Here is a 14,676-nt window from a genome sequence, read left to right as displayed (position 1 = left end):
AAGTAATTATTCTAAAGGTTAGCTAGGGATAGCTAAGAAGATAAGTAACTTTTATTACGTCGGTAATAAAGCCAAAATGAATTTCGAAAACCTTTCGAAAAGCAATTTTTTATCAGAAGTGATTCATCAGGTGGCTTATGGTATAGTTCATAGAACGGGGCCAAACACGCCTTCAAGTAGTAATCGGTTTCAGCCAACATATGACCGCACAGATTGAAATTGGCAAAGTAAAGGACCTTTTTCGTAAAGCGAAACATTCTCATCATGATAGTGCCCATGGGTGTTTTTTTTCAAATTTCATTCCTCAGTTTTCCCTATGTGCATTACACTAATCATCTTGTTTACCGTGCATAACATAAATATTGCATGAAAGACCCGTTGGGAAATGATACAATCACTTGCAAGTTCATCTGATTAGAAATCTGAATCAAAATATTTGTCAAACCGTTTTGATCTGGTAGTTTCACGTGTAGACGGCTCAGAGATGAACTGTTTGTCAAATACCAAACATTTCCGAAATTGTAAGGCAAACTTAGTGACAAAATGTTTCTCGTGTAGACGCACCATAAGACAGACCTCCTTGGCCCTTCATAAACGAAGGATGCTTGTCGCCTCCGTATGTTCGTCCTTTTTCGTTCCGTGTTCTCTTATCTCGTAATTTGTCGCGCGGCCTTTCGACAAAGAGACCAGCTTGACTTTACATACCACCTGGTTCAACCTTTGGTCAGGTAGTTTTGCTTCAACATTGGTAATGTGAACAGACACCATAATTGACAAGAACTAACTAACCCTAGTGATGGCAAGAGAGCTTCAAAATTTGCTCCTCGAGAAAGGTTAGTCCAATAAGAAGCATTACATTGCATCTTTTAATTGATCAAAAACCCTCTTTTTTAACCATAGGGAATATCACTTGGGACGTGTTTCGCAACTCGTCGGTGGTTTCTCATTGTTACAATCTTCGCTTTGGTCCGGAACTTTCCGAGGACATTCTGAGCAACCTTAGCTATCTGCCCAATGGGTACAACATTCCATTCACCGAGTTCTCCAATAAAGAAGGATTGGCTTGTCATTGGGCCTTCTTTGAGACGCCATCAAATGTTCTGTTCTATTTGATGGGATCTCTTTATGCCATCATAGCCTTTTTCGGTCTTATTGGAAACGGTTTGGTTATACTGATATTTTGCAGGTGAGAGAGAGAGGCAAGACGAACATACGTATTTATGGAAATCATTTCTATTTGGTTCGACTTGTTTCTGTGATTGGATGGGTTGGACCACTTTGGATTAGAACCAACTCAGCAGATGGGCCTATTTTGGTAACAATTTAATTACCCTTACTTGATTAGAAAGCATGGTTAGTTGTATAGAGCCACTCTCTTGACTAGCTTTACTGAAGCAACACTAATCGACAAATGGAAAAAGGACGGGCAATTGAAACTATGAATACGATTGAATATAAGAATATAATATGAGCACTTCGCAACAGCTTGACTTTTTTAAGTGAGCGTGGTCACTTTCGATCATTTGGATGCAAAATGAGCTGACAAAAATTCACTCACAGTATCCAGCTTGACAGATGATTGTAGATAAGGTCAATTGTATGAAGTGTTATAAAGGATAACTTAAAAAAAACAGACGCCTTGAAATATCAACCAGTAGGATCACGAGAATTTCTGTCTTGGAGAGATCACATTTTTAACACGAAAGAAAGCCCAAATGTCATGCTGCAATTTAAGCGATATTAAACTTTAGGATCCTCATGGTAGATTTAGTTGTGATCTGATTATCCAACAATTTTAAACGGCAATTGGAAACCTACGTCAGTCATCAAATTCGAGCGAAATTTTAATTCCTTCCCACGCTTTGAGTGAACTATCGAAAATTCCGAAAGTTTTAACTCTCACTTTTGCGCGCTGTTACTCTAAAACGCACAGTTAATCATTTTGGTGGAGTAAAGACACAGCTCTGATTAAGTCAATTCAATTTCTTTCGGTCGACAAACACCAATATGGAATTTGCGATGTTTAAACTGAGACCAAGCAAGAAGGTTGTAATTAGAGCTAGGGCGAGTCCTTCGAGTTGTTTTTTTACTTTTTCCTGGACTCGAGTCACAATCAGGTCAAGCAAAAAGACTCATCTTGGAAAAAATCTAAGAAAAATTGAATATTATTTTCTTGACAAGTCCTGACTCGAGCCGTCTCTAAAGGAGTCGAGTCCGGCAAATTTCTCCAAAAGACTCAAAAATGCACTCGGACTCGAGTCCGGACTCGCCCCAACTCTAGTTGTAACTATAAAATCAGAAGTTTCTAGGCTAAAAAGTATATCATTTGACCTGGAGTATTGTCCCAGTTGCTGAAACTCCTGGTAATGGTTATCTCAATTGTATCTCTCCCTTGTTTCATGTTTTTGGGTTCATTAAAGTCAAATTGGCCATGAATAACCAACCTAACCTTTAAAGTGGGCTATTATTGATCATACCGATGAAATTGACCCAAAAAAATGCTATCGATTGCTTTCACCACAAATGGTGAACCTATCCTATAATAAAGCAACCAAGAGAAAATAATTTAATGTACGCAAAGTTGTGGACATGTTAAGCGGAAGCTTATCATTGGAAAAGAAAATCAAATAACCTCGCAGCAAATCAACCAGTTATTTCAAATCATTGCTCTTTGATGTTGTTACAACGACTAGTGCGCGTCTATCATAAACTATAGTCTTCAATCCGTTTTTAAGTACTTCAAACGATATGTTATTCGTGTGGCAATCGGATAAGTTGATATTTACCAGGAAAGAATGGAGGCTTATTGACCTTTTTCATGGTGTTCATTCGGTAATCTGGCCTTTTCTTCATTATTCCCTTCGTCTCGCCGAGTCTCAAAAGTTTCCTGCAGCCAAGCAGATTCCATCTCCCAAGAGACAGATTAACTTCTTTCTTGGCACGAACCAAAAGATCGATTTCAAATCTTCGGCAAGGACAATGACCTGGCTTAGAATCTATGTTGATGGTGGATTTGCTTGACCATAATACTAGGCTTGAAAAGAAATAGTAAATCATAAATATCACATAATATTATGGTCAGAGTAAACCTTTTTGGAGAGCTGCCATATATGTCTGGGAACAACCGATTTGGAAACAGAATGGTCTTAATTTTAGGGTCAATACTCAACGCAATGAAGTAATTTCGCTAGATTTGTAATATCCCGTGTCCATCTTTTATGAGTTGGCATATTCAAATTCCGTTTCCTCAAACTTTGTATTATCATTGTGATAGTTTTTGTGGTTGTGATACCAAGAAGCAACTGTTACCTGAAACATGGCTGTGAGCCCTCATAATTTCACGATTCATTTCAGGTCACCCCTTCTTCAAACCACGTCGAATGTTCTCATTGTGTCGCTCAGCTTGTCAGACTTTATTATGGTCCTCAAAACGCCAATGGCTGCATTCAATAATTTTGTCCAATATCCAGCAATGGGTCACACAGGTAAGGCATGGAAAACTATGCGAGTTCAACATGTTTTTTTTTTTTTTGAGAAAGTGAAACCTGAAAAGATTACCATTCGTTAAGGGGTACTTTTGATGCAAGTTTAATGCCCCCAGTAATTGAGTGCTGAGATTAACTCCAGGCTGTTTTGAATGGCATGATTAGCTATACCGAGAACCATCAATGAGCAGACGTTTTGGAAGTTCGAGTCGAGTGAGATCAAGATTGGAGCAATATGACACACCCTTATTTCTTTGGAACAGGATAAGGATGTATCATACTGCTATTGGTTTAAACTCCCCTGGTTGACCTTAAACCTGAAAAATTCACTCAGGCTGGTTTTTTTGGGATGACTTTTATTTTTTTCTTTACTGTTTCCCTTTTCATCCTCTAAACCTATCCTTAACGCCGCGTTACAAGCTATTTTTTTCAAAACGTTTCATTGATGGGGACGTATAGGCAAGCTCTCTCTCCCATGTGCCGTTTAAGAATATGCACATGATGATGAAAATATAGAAATAAAGATCAAAATTACGATCATCGATCTATTGGTCATTTTTGAAGAGAGCATATTTTGGGACTCCAACTTATGAAAAACATCAAACGATGTTCATGAATCCAAGAATTCAGTGGGTGCCGAATTGAATTTGGAAACGAAAGGGAAACCCGAAAACAACCCATGTAGACCAAATAATCATTACCACCTGTGATATACAATTAGGGCGGCTTTGCACTTGAATGGAAAACCGAGATTGAATCCGGTTTAAGGATGGAAGTAGAACTAGTGTTGGAGCGACTGCATTCTTTCACTGTACTTAAGTCGAACGAAAAGACTCATATTGTGAATACTCGCCTCAACACTAGTCCTACTTCCATCCTCAAACCGGATTCAATCCTGGTTTTCCATCCTAGTGTAAAGCCACCCTTATACACGGTGGCTCCCACGTTCGAAATGGTCAATGAAAAACATATGCGATGAAAAAAGACTCCATGACATTGATTGTAGAGACCATGCTTTCGTTCTTTTGTCTGCCAAACGCTCAAAAGGCCAATATGCTGTTTAAGCCATTCGAGCCGTGGAAAAACTACCGCAAATGAGGAGGTCGTTAGGGCGGATGGTTGCGTCATCATCACTCTCATGGTTAGAGAGGTGCTCATCCTTGAAGGCCTGGGGGAAGAGACTATTCAGTCCATCGAACGGAACGAGTTAGAGGTCATGCCGTGCCAAGACCTCTCTAACGGAGACAAAGACAATCAAGCGAAAGTCGAGCATTTGAAGAAAATGATGGACACCAAATTTGGCATCAAGTACCTCGAATTAGTGATGTAGAAGATTAGAGGGATTTTGATCTAAACAATCTCGCTCGCAAATGTTGGATCAACAGCATCTGGAATTCAGAACTCTCTTTGGATCCACACCTCATTGAAACGTTCCGAATTAATAGTTGCCACAGCCCTGATGGAATTCAAAATCTGGAGAAATATACATTAGAAATTATTCCAATGTCAGTTTCTCAAGACCATCAGAATGGGGTATCTCCGAGCCTGCCTTGCTTTTGGTACCATTGACACGTTGGGTATGTGTATATGAAGATGACCAATGGCATGATCGTTGAGGATGAACTTGACAAATTGGTAAATTATTTTTGATCTAATTTGTTCATTGTTCCTAAAACGTTAGAGCTTCGCCATTGGGGAAAAAAGGCCAGGTGTGACTTATTCATCCACTTTTTTGGTCTGACCTAACATTCCTGGAAGTGTTGCCAAATTGCTGCCTATTTCAAGGTATCCCTGAACGTAAGGGTGGTCGGGTATTGTTCGCAAATTGGGTGACAGGGGTCAAAAAGCAATGCGAAAGGGACGCCAAAATATCAAAATAGTCTCTTTAAGAGTCCTAAAAAATGGAACAAGTCTAACCAAGAGAAATCCAAAGCGAAAAACATGCAATAAAGAATAAATATCAAATAAGTGCACTTGAGAACAGAATAGCAAAATATTCAGGAATTATTTCTTTCTCGGGCTCCTTCATTATTCAATTTGCTGCCCTCAAATATTTGTAGGGAATACGTAGGCCTTATTGATCCGGTAGCATCTTTCAAGTCAAACTTGGACAAGCTTTTGACTAAATTTCTGATCAACCCTCAATGGTTCAAGGGCTAGCCAAATCCGCCAACTCTAATTCGCTAGTCGATCAAATAATACATGAAAATAAAAGTTAATTAAAATGAATAAGCCGCTTGAACTGCTGGGAATTCATTCCCAGTAGCGGTAACGTAGTCCGCCAAAACAAAAACAAAAAGAACACCCATTGCAAGGGTCAAAGTAAGGTAAGAATTTGGACAGAAGTTCAAGGCTGACGCTTTTCCCTTATATAAAATATACTTATACACAAATGGGACGGCAGCCGTTTCTTCTTACAATCTTTAGAAAAGGGTTGGAATCGTTTTTTGACAAGAAAAATATTACAGCCACCCATGAAAAAAAATGCAATGTTTGGGACGCATCAATCTAGCCATAGATTGGCTGAACCATGCATTCAGGGTTACTACATACTTTTTCCCCCCCCACACTTTAGTGGAATATTCTTGGATTGTCATAACCTGATTGACCTTAGTTTCATTCCTTAGTGTTTTTCATATTCATTGACGAATGCGGGCAAAAGAGAGTTAACAACCCCAACCACGAGTGCTAATTTTAATCTGGTCGAGGGGCGTTAGTCGTCAAGTAGATGATCCTTGGGAAGTAAATGAGAAATTTATGAGCTAGCTCTCACAAAGAAGAGAGGCAACTTTTGCTTCTCAAAAGGAAAGAAAAGACACCCCGCCCAAAAGACGCAAAAATATTACGTGGAGGTTTCAAGAAACACATTGATTTTTTTGATCGGCACTGAGGGAGATTGGGCTTTTTCACTGCGGAATTAAGTCCTTCAATTTCTCATTAAGAAAGAGAAAAAAGCTCTTCAAAAGCAAGCAAATAAAGATTAATTACAGTACTTCTTAAATTATGAGGTCTCATCAAATTTCGCTTCTCGTCATTCCGAAAAATGAGCCAAAAGCACTATGAATGCTCAAACAAGCTTGGTTCCTGAAACACTAACTTTCAAGTCATGCTCCCTCGTTCTCACTATGAGAATAAAGTCTCTCTTAGAAGACTGGAAGAGCACTTTGTTCTTGCATTCTGATATAAAGCATTTTTGTAGTGTTTAAATCCTAACGTCTACATAAATAAATGTATTTAACTTCCTATATTTTGGGATATGACGCCTGTGATCGGAAAACAAGTTAGTTGTCAGTCCGAAAACGTCATTTTTGTCCAATTAGCTTGACCTGACAACAATACTAAAACAATCAATCTTCCAAGCTGACATAATCTTCTTACAACCGAAAATCCGCAGCCTTACTCTAAATGAGAAGTCTGTTCCAATTAGACAACCCACGTATTATGTACGTACGTTGTGTATGAGGGAGGGTGGCTTTGATGTGTCTGAAAAAGTATCCATTTGTCTTTCTACTCTTGAATTGACAGCAAAACGCTAAATTCATTGCTACACGCAACGTATGTGTGTGTGTGGATGTGTGCTGCTTAAATGTGCCTTTGTATCTGTCTTCCCTAGAAATTCTATTGCTCTTCATTAACTTTGGTGGCCTTGATGCCATCACTTTCAGAAATGAGACCGACCCATTTTAGATGATGAGCTATGTTGGGAATGAACCGAGATGGACCTTACATATTAATTTCTTTAAAATAGATAATAAATAATTTCTGCAAAACAAACGATGAAGTGGTGGTAGAAAAAGACCTGAGCAGAAGAGCTCAAAGGAATCCGTAGTACACGCCTGTGCTTACGAAATAAAATGACTAAGGGGATGCCATAATATTCGTTTTCTGAACGTTACCATAACGTCTCTTCTTAATTAGAAAAGCTTTTTGCTAGGAGGCTTGCATTATGCCATCCGCACCTTTTTCAATATTGACATCTTGAAGAGCACGAAAGTGAATGGTTTGTCTTTAGCTTCGACCATGGGAAAGAAGAATCTTAGTTGATGTTCCACGGATGACTTTCTTGTCAATGCTCATCAGTGAGAGTTTGGCTTAGAAATCGACCGTCATCTTCTCGAAAAGCTAGAAACGTGGCAAGAAGAGATTGGAACACTTTCTAGTAAACTTTCAGCCATGGAGTGCACACACACTCAACATACACATGTACACCCCCAAAACAGCCTTGAGATTCAGGCTTTGGAGCCTAAATGAATATCCAATCTTTCTCTCATTTTTGTTAGAATATATCAAAAACTGCGCACACGTGCCGTGGGTTAGTCTCTTACCTGTAAACGAAATATTCTTGGTTTACAGGTTGTCTCGTCTATGGAGCCACGAGCATCATTTCCGGGCTGTCCTCCATTTGGGTGCTGAGTGCCATCACTTACGAACGGTATAAGGTGATTGCCAGTGGATTCAGTGGTCAAAACAAGTTTTCCATGAACACCATCCTTACTATTTTGGCTCTCATTTGGGGCTTCTCCACTCTGTTGGCCATATTTCCATTCCTGGGATGGAACGCTTATGTTTACGAGGTAAGAGATGAATGACTAATGTCTTGAAAGAGCCAGTTGTAATCCATAGGGTATATGATACCCACTATCAATAGCATATTCCACGTCCATTACATAGTCCACTCGCTTAAGGACTCTTCGACTTTTTTCATTACTCGTAGGTACCCAATGACCCTATTTGATTCCTGAGAACTATACAAGCATTATTGAATATTGATAAAGGGAGTCTTCGCCAAAGCTCCAGGGAGAGAAAAGGCTCTCTTAAAACGGTGTATTCACTTGACCTTTTAGGTGATAGATTTTGGGTTCATCTGCTTCATCACAATATCGCTTTCTTGGCCCGGTTAGATGAGGCAGCTGAATTAAGCGCCTAAGTAATCCTTGAACTTCGGTTTCATGATGGAAAATGGTCAAGTGCTCAAACCAATAAGTTAAACAGATAAATCTTGAAAGATAGATTATGATGTGGGCCATAGGTATGTAAGCAGCTGAATGATGATATCAGCCCAAATTTTGGGAGGTCACTAAGGCACTTTTCAAAACATTACATAGCAGTATTGATAACCCAAGATACAAAGCACAGTAGTGTATAATACAAAAAACGTTTCTAGGGTTTCAAAAAGTCTTTTTCGCATTCGCTTTCCCAGTTGACTGCTTTGCCTCATGATTCAGCCAGCCAATCGGAATTGGAAATTCCAATTGAAACAGAATCTAATTGGGTCAAACCTGTTTTTTTTAAAGCTGATGAGCCACAAAGATGTCAGGTACACATGTGTGCATTGTGTAGGCAAGCAAGGACCAGACTGTAAGACTAGTCACCACAACTTGTGTAACTATACTTTTGGTATTGCAATTTCATGGGAAATGATAAAAGTGGAAAGTGCTTGGTGCGAAATACTTCTTCCACTTGCCTCCAGTCCGCCTGAAGTGGAAACAACAACGCCCGAATTTTTCTTTTCCCCAAACATGGAACGGCACGATCCATGCCATAAAACTGAAAGTTGATTTAATTACTAATGAAAATTAATGGACCCTCCAAATATCTGATCTAACCTATAGCTTACACTCGACTGAGTGCAAAGACAAGGGATTGTGTCATTTGCACAAGAGTACTTCCAGGCAACCAAAAATGTCTTTGGCCTTTAGGGTCCTCTCATTTCGCTTTTCTAACGGTAATACAAGTTCTTTGCAATCAATCTCAAATTTTCTGCCAGAGTTTTCTTTTCACGATCCGGCAAAGTCAACCAGGAAGAGCAAGAAGACCTTGTGACTGCCATAAAGAAAGCATGGCTTTATATCTCAGCGGAGATTGAGCGTGTCGGCTGATCTTGTTCCAAATCCAGATTATCAACAAATTCAAAACAAAAAGGGTTCTATGCTAAAATTAGGTTATGTTGGACTGAGTAAGTGCTATATTACCCAAAGTTTGTTATTGTCTCATGAAGTACTTGATGAGTAATAGCACTTTGAAAAGACATGCCCTCCCCCCCATCCCTTGTGCATGCATTTCATGAATTTAGACCTTGTTAAAGTAAGGCATCTTAGAGCGGATTCTCTAGTTTCTAAGTTTGAGTGTCCACACTTGTCCTCCGCAGGAAAAGGACGATTGGTCCTGGTTTTGAAAATGATTTTTGCAATTAACTTCCTTGGATTTTTTTGTAAATGGGATGCCAGGGTTGAGCTTTGCCTGAGGCGAGTTTTTAGAGGTCTTACCTCGAAGTTTGGTGCTTGGATGTTAACCAGAATGAAAATATGTTCAACAGAGTGGTCATTTTATGCTCATTCTGAGTAAAGTCCAAGCCTTAACTCCGAAGAAAGAGCGTTTGAAAAACAGGCCTCTGGTCAGCCAAGCCCTGGAGTTCGTCAGTAGTGAAGTGGAAAGCTCGGTGGAAGATCGAACGTATCCTAGCGAGGTTTTGTGGAGCTATACGTTACTTCCTGATCAGATGCATTCCCGCTGAGAGAGTGCTCAATGAATTCCATCCTCATGTTCAAGCACTCGATTAGGAGGAATCGCAAAACTGAAACGTCTTCTATCGAGGTTTCAGAGCGCTTTCCTTCCTAGTACTGCCGTACTCCATGGCTAAGCTAGGCATCTCATCATTCGTATCTAGTTCCGAAAGGTAGAGTCATACTTCTGACCAGATTGTTTCTCCCTCATGGGGCGTGATTTGCTTCTAAAAGTTTCTTTCGTTTCTTTGAATAGAGCACGGAGTTTTAGAGATATGGACTGCAAACGGAAGTAAAAATATCCTATCTCCTAAACCGCTCATCTTATTCCAAATAAGCACTTCATACGACCAAAAGGTCTTGTTGAATAGATAAACTCAGCCAAGTTTGAGCCTAAACCTATGCTTAGGGAACTCGGGAGACATGTTCAAAGTTATGTAGTAAACACTACATAAAATTTGAATTTTTGGCCTGCTCTTGGCTCTCAGCAACATAAGCTTTTGACCACATAACTTTGGAACGATCGACTTTGCATGTAATTGATATAAAATTGACCTACCGTTAATTGAGGAGATCTACGATTTTTATTTTATTACTTTAATTCGAAAAGTGGCTCAGAGTGGCTATGACCAAGAGCAGGCCGATTTGCCGGGCAGCTCGTTCGCAGTCCATATTTCTAGAAGTCCGTGAATAGAGTCAGGGAGGAAAATCGAACCAAGGACCTCTCTCTTGATAGGAAACTACACTAACCACCTCGCCACGTCTCCTTCCGAATGAATCTACCATCTATGAATGAAAGAGACTTAGTCACCTTCGAAGTACTCTTATTTGCCCACGCAACGCAAACATGCATCACTTATTTGTACCATCCTATGGGCTTCTAGAGATGTGGACTGCGAACGGAAGCAAAAATTTCTTATCTCCTAAACCGTTCACTTTATTCCAAAGAAGCACTTCATACGACCACAAGGTCTTGTGGAATAAATGAATTCACCCAAGTTTGAGGCTAAACCTATGCGTAAGGAACTCAGGAGATATGTCCAAAGTTATGTACAATGTAGTAAATGTAGTAAACATTACATAAAACTCGAATTTTTTGCCTGCTCTTAGCTCTCAGTAACATAAGCTTTTGACCACAGAACTTTGAAACGATGTACTTTACAATGAAATCATATAAAAATGACCTGCCTTTAATTGAAGATATCTACAGTTCTTATTTCATGGCTTTAATTCAAAAAAATGGCTCAGAGTTGCTATGACCAAGAGCTAGCCGATTTGGCGGTAAACTCGTTCACAGTCCATATATGTAGAAGTTCGTGACCATACCTTACATTCAAAACGAACCCCATTGACCCTCTAGTTTGATGTAAGTGGAGACTCTGCTTACAAAGATAGATGTATGCGTAGTCGCTCCCTGCACCATGCACTAAATCGCAGCATGTCCTCGATAAAGTCTCTGGAAACAAGGGAGCTTAAAAACGCTGAAAAATTCATTTTACCAAGGGCCCTTAAACGGTTGAACCGTGGTTAAAAGAAGATTGCGGAAAACGAAAGCCTTTTTTCTTGGCTTATCAGTCCGGCTTCTTCGACGCAAACTTGAACTTACGAGTACGTTGGGTGCATGTTCGCAATTTTCCCAGGATTATCTTTTAAGGTTTACAGGGTATCTTTTATACAAACGCACGACCTCATTGTTTAGACAACGTCATGTTAGCTCTTTTAATTAACGCTTGAAAAGGTCAACTAAATTGTATTTCAACCCATTGTATGTGTGTTTTTACTGTTTGGCAATCATCTTCCAATTTTAAGACGCGCTGATCTCTAATGGATACAGAAATGACTAATATCCTTATCCTCCCTGAATTTGAAATTGTCATATGTAAGAGCTCTCATATCTTGAGTTATAATAGAACAATCTATCAACGCAAGATTTAACAAATTCGTGACACAAACAATAGAATATTATTTTGAGGAAAGTACATTATGCTCACGTCCACCTTGCTCAAAAGCAAAAAAAAAGAAAAATATATATATCTACGTGTTTTAGGGTTTCTTCACCACGTGTACGATGAACAGCATCGCCCAAGACGTTTGGGATCGAAGTTACACCTACTTTCTTTTGGTGGTGGCCTATTTGATTCCCATGTGTATCATCACCTACTCAAACATGAGCATCGTTTACAATAACAAGACCAATAACAAGGAGATTTTCGAGCTGATGAACATGCGCAAACGTTCTTTTCAAACATCGAACACCTCGGAATCGGTCAGCACCATCGCGAACAACTCCAATGTGGAACAAGGATCTACTCCGTTGGTCCCGGGCATGTCCTCCAACGTTCACGTTAATAAATTCAAGCAAGACCGACACATGGTGAGTACGTGAGTCAATTTCTAGGCAATATTATCATCAAAATGAGTGGGTTTGTTATGTTCCGGGTTTGTTCCACCTTTAACGTTTCGACGTTTGACTAGTGTCTCTCTATTTTTCTGGGTATTCCCGGACAAGATGGGAACTCCAATTTGAAATGGATCGAGAATGTTGACAACGCACATGTTTTCAAAGTTCAATCCATCATAAGACATGTAGTGGTAACTTCATTTTCAGATTGAGATCCGATTGGCCAAAGTGGCATTCTTTCTCATTCTTTTGTGGTTGGTGGCATGGACGCCGTATGCATTGGTATTCTTTTGGTCTCTCACTCCATATAGTCAATATCTTCATCCGATTTATGATGTCTTTCCTGGGGTTTTCTGCAAAATGTCCGCCGCAATCAACCCTTACATCTATGGGTTATGGTAAGGAGGATATGTTTTCATAGACTATCTTTGGCTAAGGATGGTTAGAACCCTTAATATATTGAATATTGGTGCCTAAAATTTTGCCTTGATTTTGTGCAGACAGATCAGATTGACCCTTCTTTTCCAACTCTGATTCGTTACTGCATCAGATGGTTGAAAGAATGTTTGTCAAAGTAATTTCCGGTAAATCCAAATGGTTTTGTGTTGTGGTAACGTACACTTCCCTCTTGAACGAATTAACGGATTAGATGGTTCAGTTATACAGACTTACTTATACCGAAAAAAAGTATCACATATATATTCCCATCTCAGTTTCCCGAAATCAAACACGTAAAACAACGTTTTTCCTGAAAGAGGTAAGAAAAGCTGATAAGCCTTGAAAGTGGCGCCGAGGGCTTAGACTTATCCCTGTTATATTTTTTGGTCTTAAGCAGCAAATAAACGCAGATCAAGTGTCTCTGATTGTGATCTATTTTCTCTTTTTCTTCATTTCAGCTTACCCAAGTTTCGGCGTGAGATCTATCGAATATTTTTCCGAGCCTTTTTTTGCCGAAGTCGCTCTCCCAACCGTGGATGTGTCAACTGACAACCATCGAGGGCAACCAGTAGCGAGATGGGTGCCTCATTGTACCAAGTGTGACTGAGCGGCCGAACGTGGGCATTGGTGGGAGTCACAGAGTAAAATTTGTAGAATGTCATGTTTAATGGTTAATCAAAATAAAGTGCACACCAAACCCACGGTTACTGATAGGATAGATACAACTTTACATGATTACGACATGCAAACCTTCTTTATATATACAATCAAGTGCCATTTCAAAGACGAAAAGGATCATGAATGGACTTAATTAACCAAATTATTTTGCATTGTTTATGTTGAATTCTTGGTACTTTGGTGACGCATTATGTACCCGTAGAGGAAGCAAGGCCTAGAGAGTTTGATGGGAGCTAGCCGGGCGGACTCGTTTTCACAGCTGATGGGTGACAGCTGAAAGGCTGTAAGAGTATGGTATCTCATTTTTCAATTGGCTGGAGTTGCATTGTCCACTCGTTACCGATTCAGGTGCATGAAAAAAACACAACAAATTTGATTTTTCCTGTTCTATGATGTAATAATGAATGAAATGAAATGAATGAAAGCAAGCCTTATGGCTTATAGAAGTCTTGGGGAGCTGCTGCTTTTTAACATTATGAAGTATAAGCATTAAAACCCCTCCCTGAAATACATACATACAACTACAATAAAGAAGTTGTAGATTAGATCTGAGGCTTGCTTCTGAAAGTCATTTCTTTAGCATTTTCCAAATTCGAAAGAACCAAAGGTCTCACGTCTTTGTCTAAAAGGGGGAAAGTTTGGGTGGCGTTTATTCTAGTCTTATTTTCAAGGCTTATTTAGAACCCTAAAAATGGGCTGCCAAACTTCATGTCAAGACGAAGAAAGTATTGTCTTTCCTCCTCGGAAGTTGCGACTGTACGATTAGACAAGACACGCAACCTCGGCCTCTTGTCGAAGGAACCGCTTGCTCGAATTACCATTTGGCATCATTCCATGGAAGTGCTCTTTGAAAATACCTCAAAGAAGGACCACCAAGGAAAGGGTCCTGCGAGTGCAAGTAAGCCCTTTAGTGAATTGATGATTCGCGAAATTAGTGTACGTCTTTGGATTGATGCCAGAGGATGTCAAGGTTGGTTAGCTACCCAAGCATTGAAGGCTAACCATAAAGTTTCCACAGAGTCATCCTATAATTCAAAGTACAAACATACCAACTTCAAAGATTCCTATCTGTACGTCGTCTGACCGTTTTTATTCGAGGCGGAAATGTTTTTGATTGAAGGCCGACATTGTAGAATGTGCGCAAAATTTACCCGTTATGAGGTAGACATTT

The 14,676-nt window shown here is 39.6% G+C and overlaps 1 protein-coding gene across 1 annotated transcript; it reads left to right on the top strand.

Moving 5' to 3' along the window:
- Positions 1–3,315: 3,315 nt before the first annotated feature.
- On the top strand, positions 3,316–13,682 carry LOC131883527 (rhodopsin-like). Its single transcript, XM_059231016.1, has 5 exons — positions 3,316–3,485; positions 7,839–8,059; positions 12,036–12,362; positions 12,597–12,787; positions 13,286–13,682. The coding sequence occupies exons 1-5, from the start codon at positions 3,317–3,319 to the stop codon at positions 13,374–13,376; spliced, it is 999 nt and encodes a 332-aa protein (XP_059086999.1). The 5' UTR covers position 3,316; the 3' UTR covers positions 13,377–13,682.
- Positions 13,683–14,676: the final 994 nt, after the last annotated feature.

This window comes from Tigriopus californicus, chromosome 7 (genome assembly GCF_007210705.1).
Source record: "Tigriopus californicus strain San Diego chromosome 7, Tcal_SD_v2.1, whole genome shotgun sequence".
In the NCBI taxonomy this organism is placed as follows: Eukaryota; Metazoa; Arthropoda; class Copepoda; order Harpacticoida; family Harpacticidae; genus Tigriopus; species Tigriopus californicus.
This window is presented reverse-complemented; position numbering and strand designations above follow the sequence as displayed.

Bases quoted from the DNA above. Each gene is read 5' to 3' on its own strand.
- LOC131883527 (XM_059231016.1), top strand. From the start codon at position 3,317: ATGGCTGTGAGCCCTCATAATTTCACGATTCATTTCAGGTCACCCCTT. The intron at 3,486-7,838 runs GTAAGGCATGGA...CTTGGTTTACAG, and splicing joins TCCAGCAATGGGTCACACAG to GTTGTCTCGTCTATGGAGCC. The intron at 12,788-13,285 runs GTAAGGAGGATA...TCTTCATTTCAG, and splicing joins CCTTACATCTATGGGTTATG to CTTACCCAAGTTTCGGCGTG.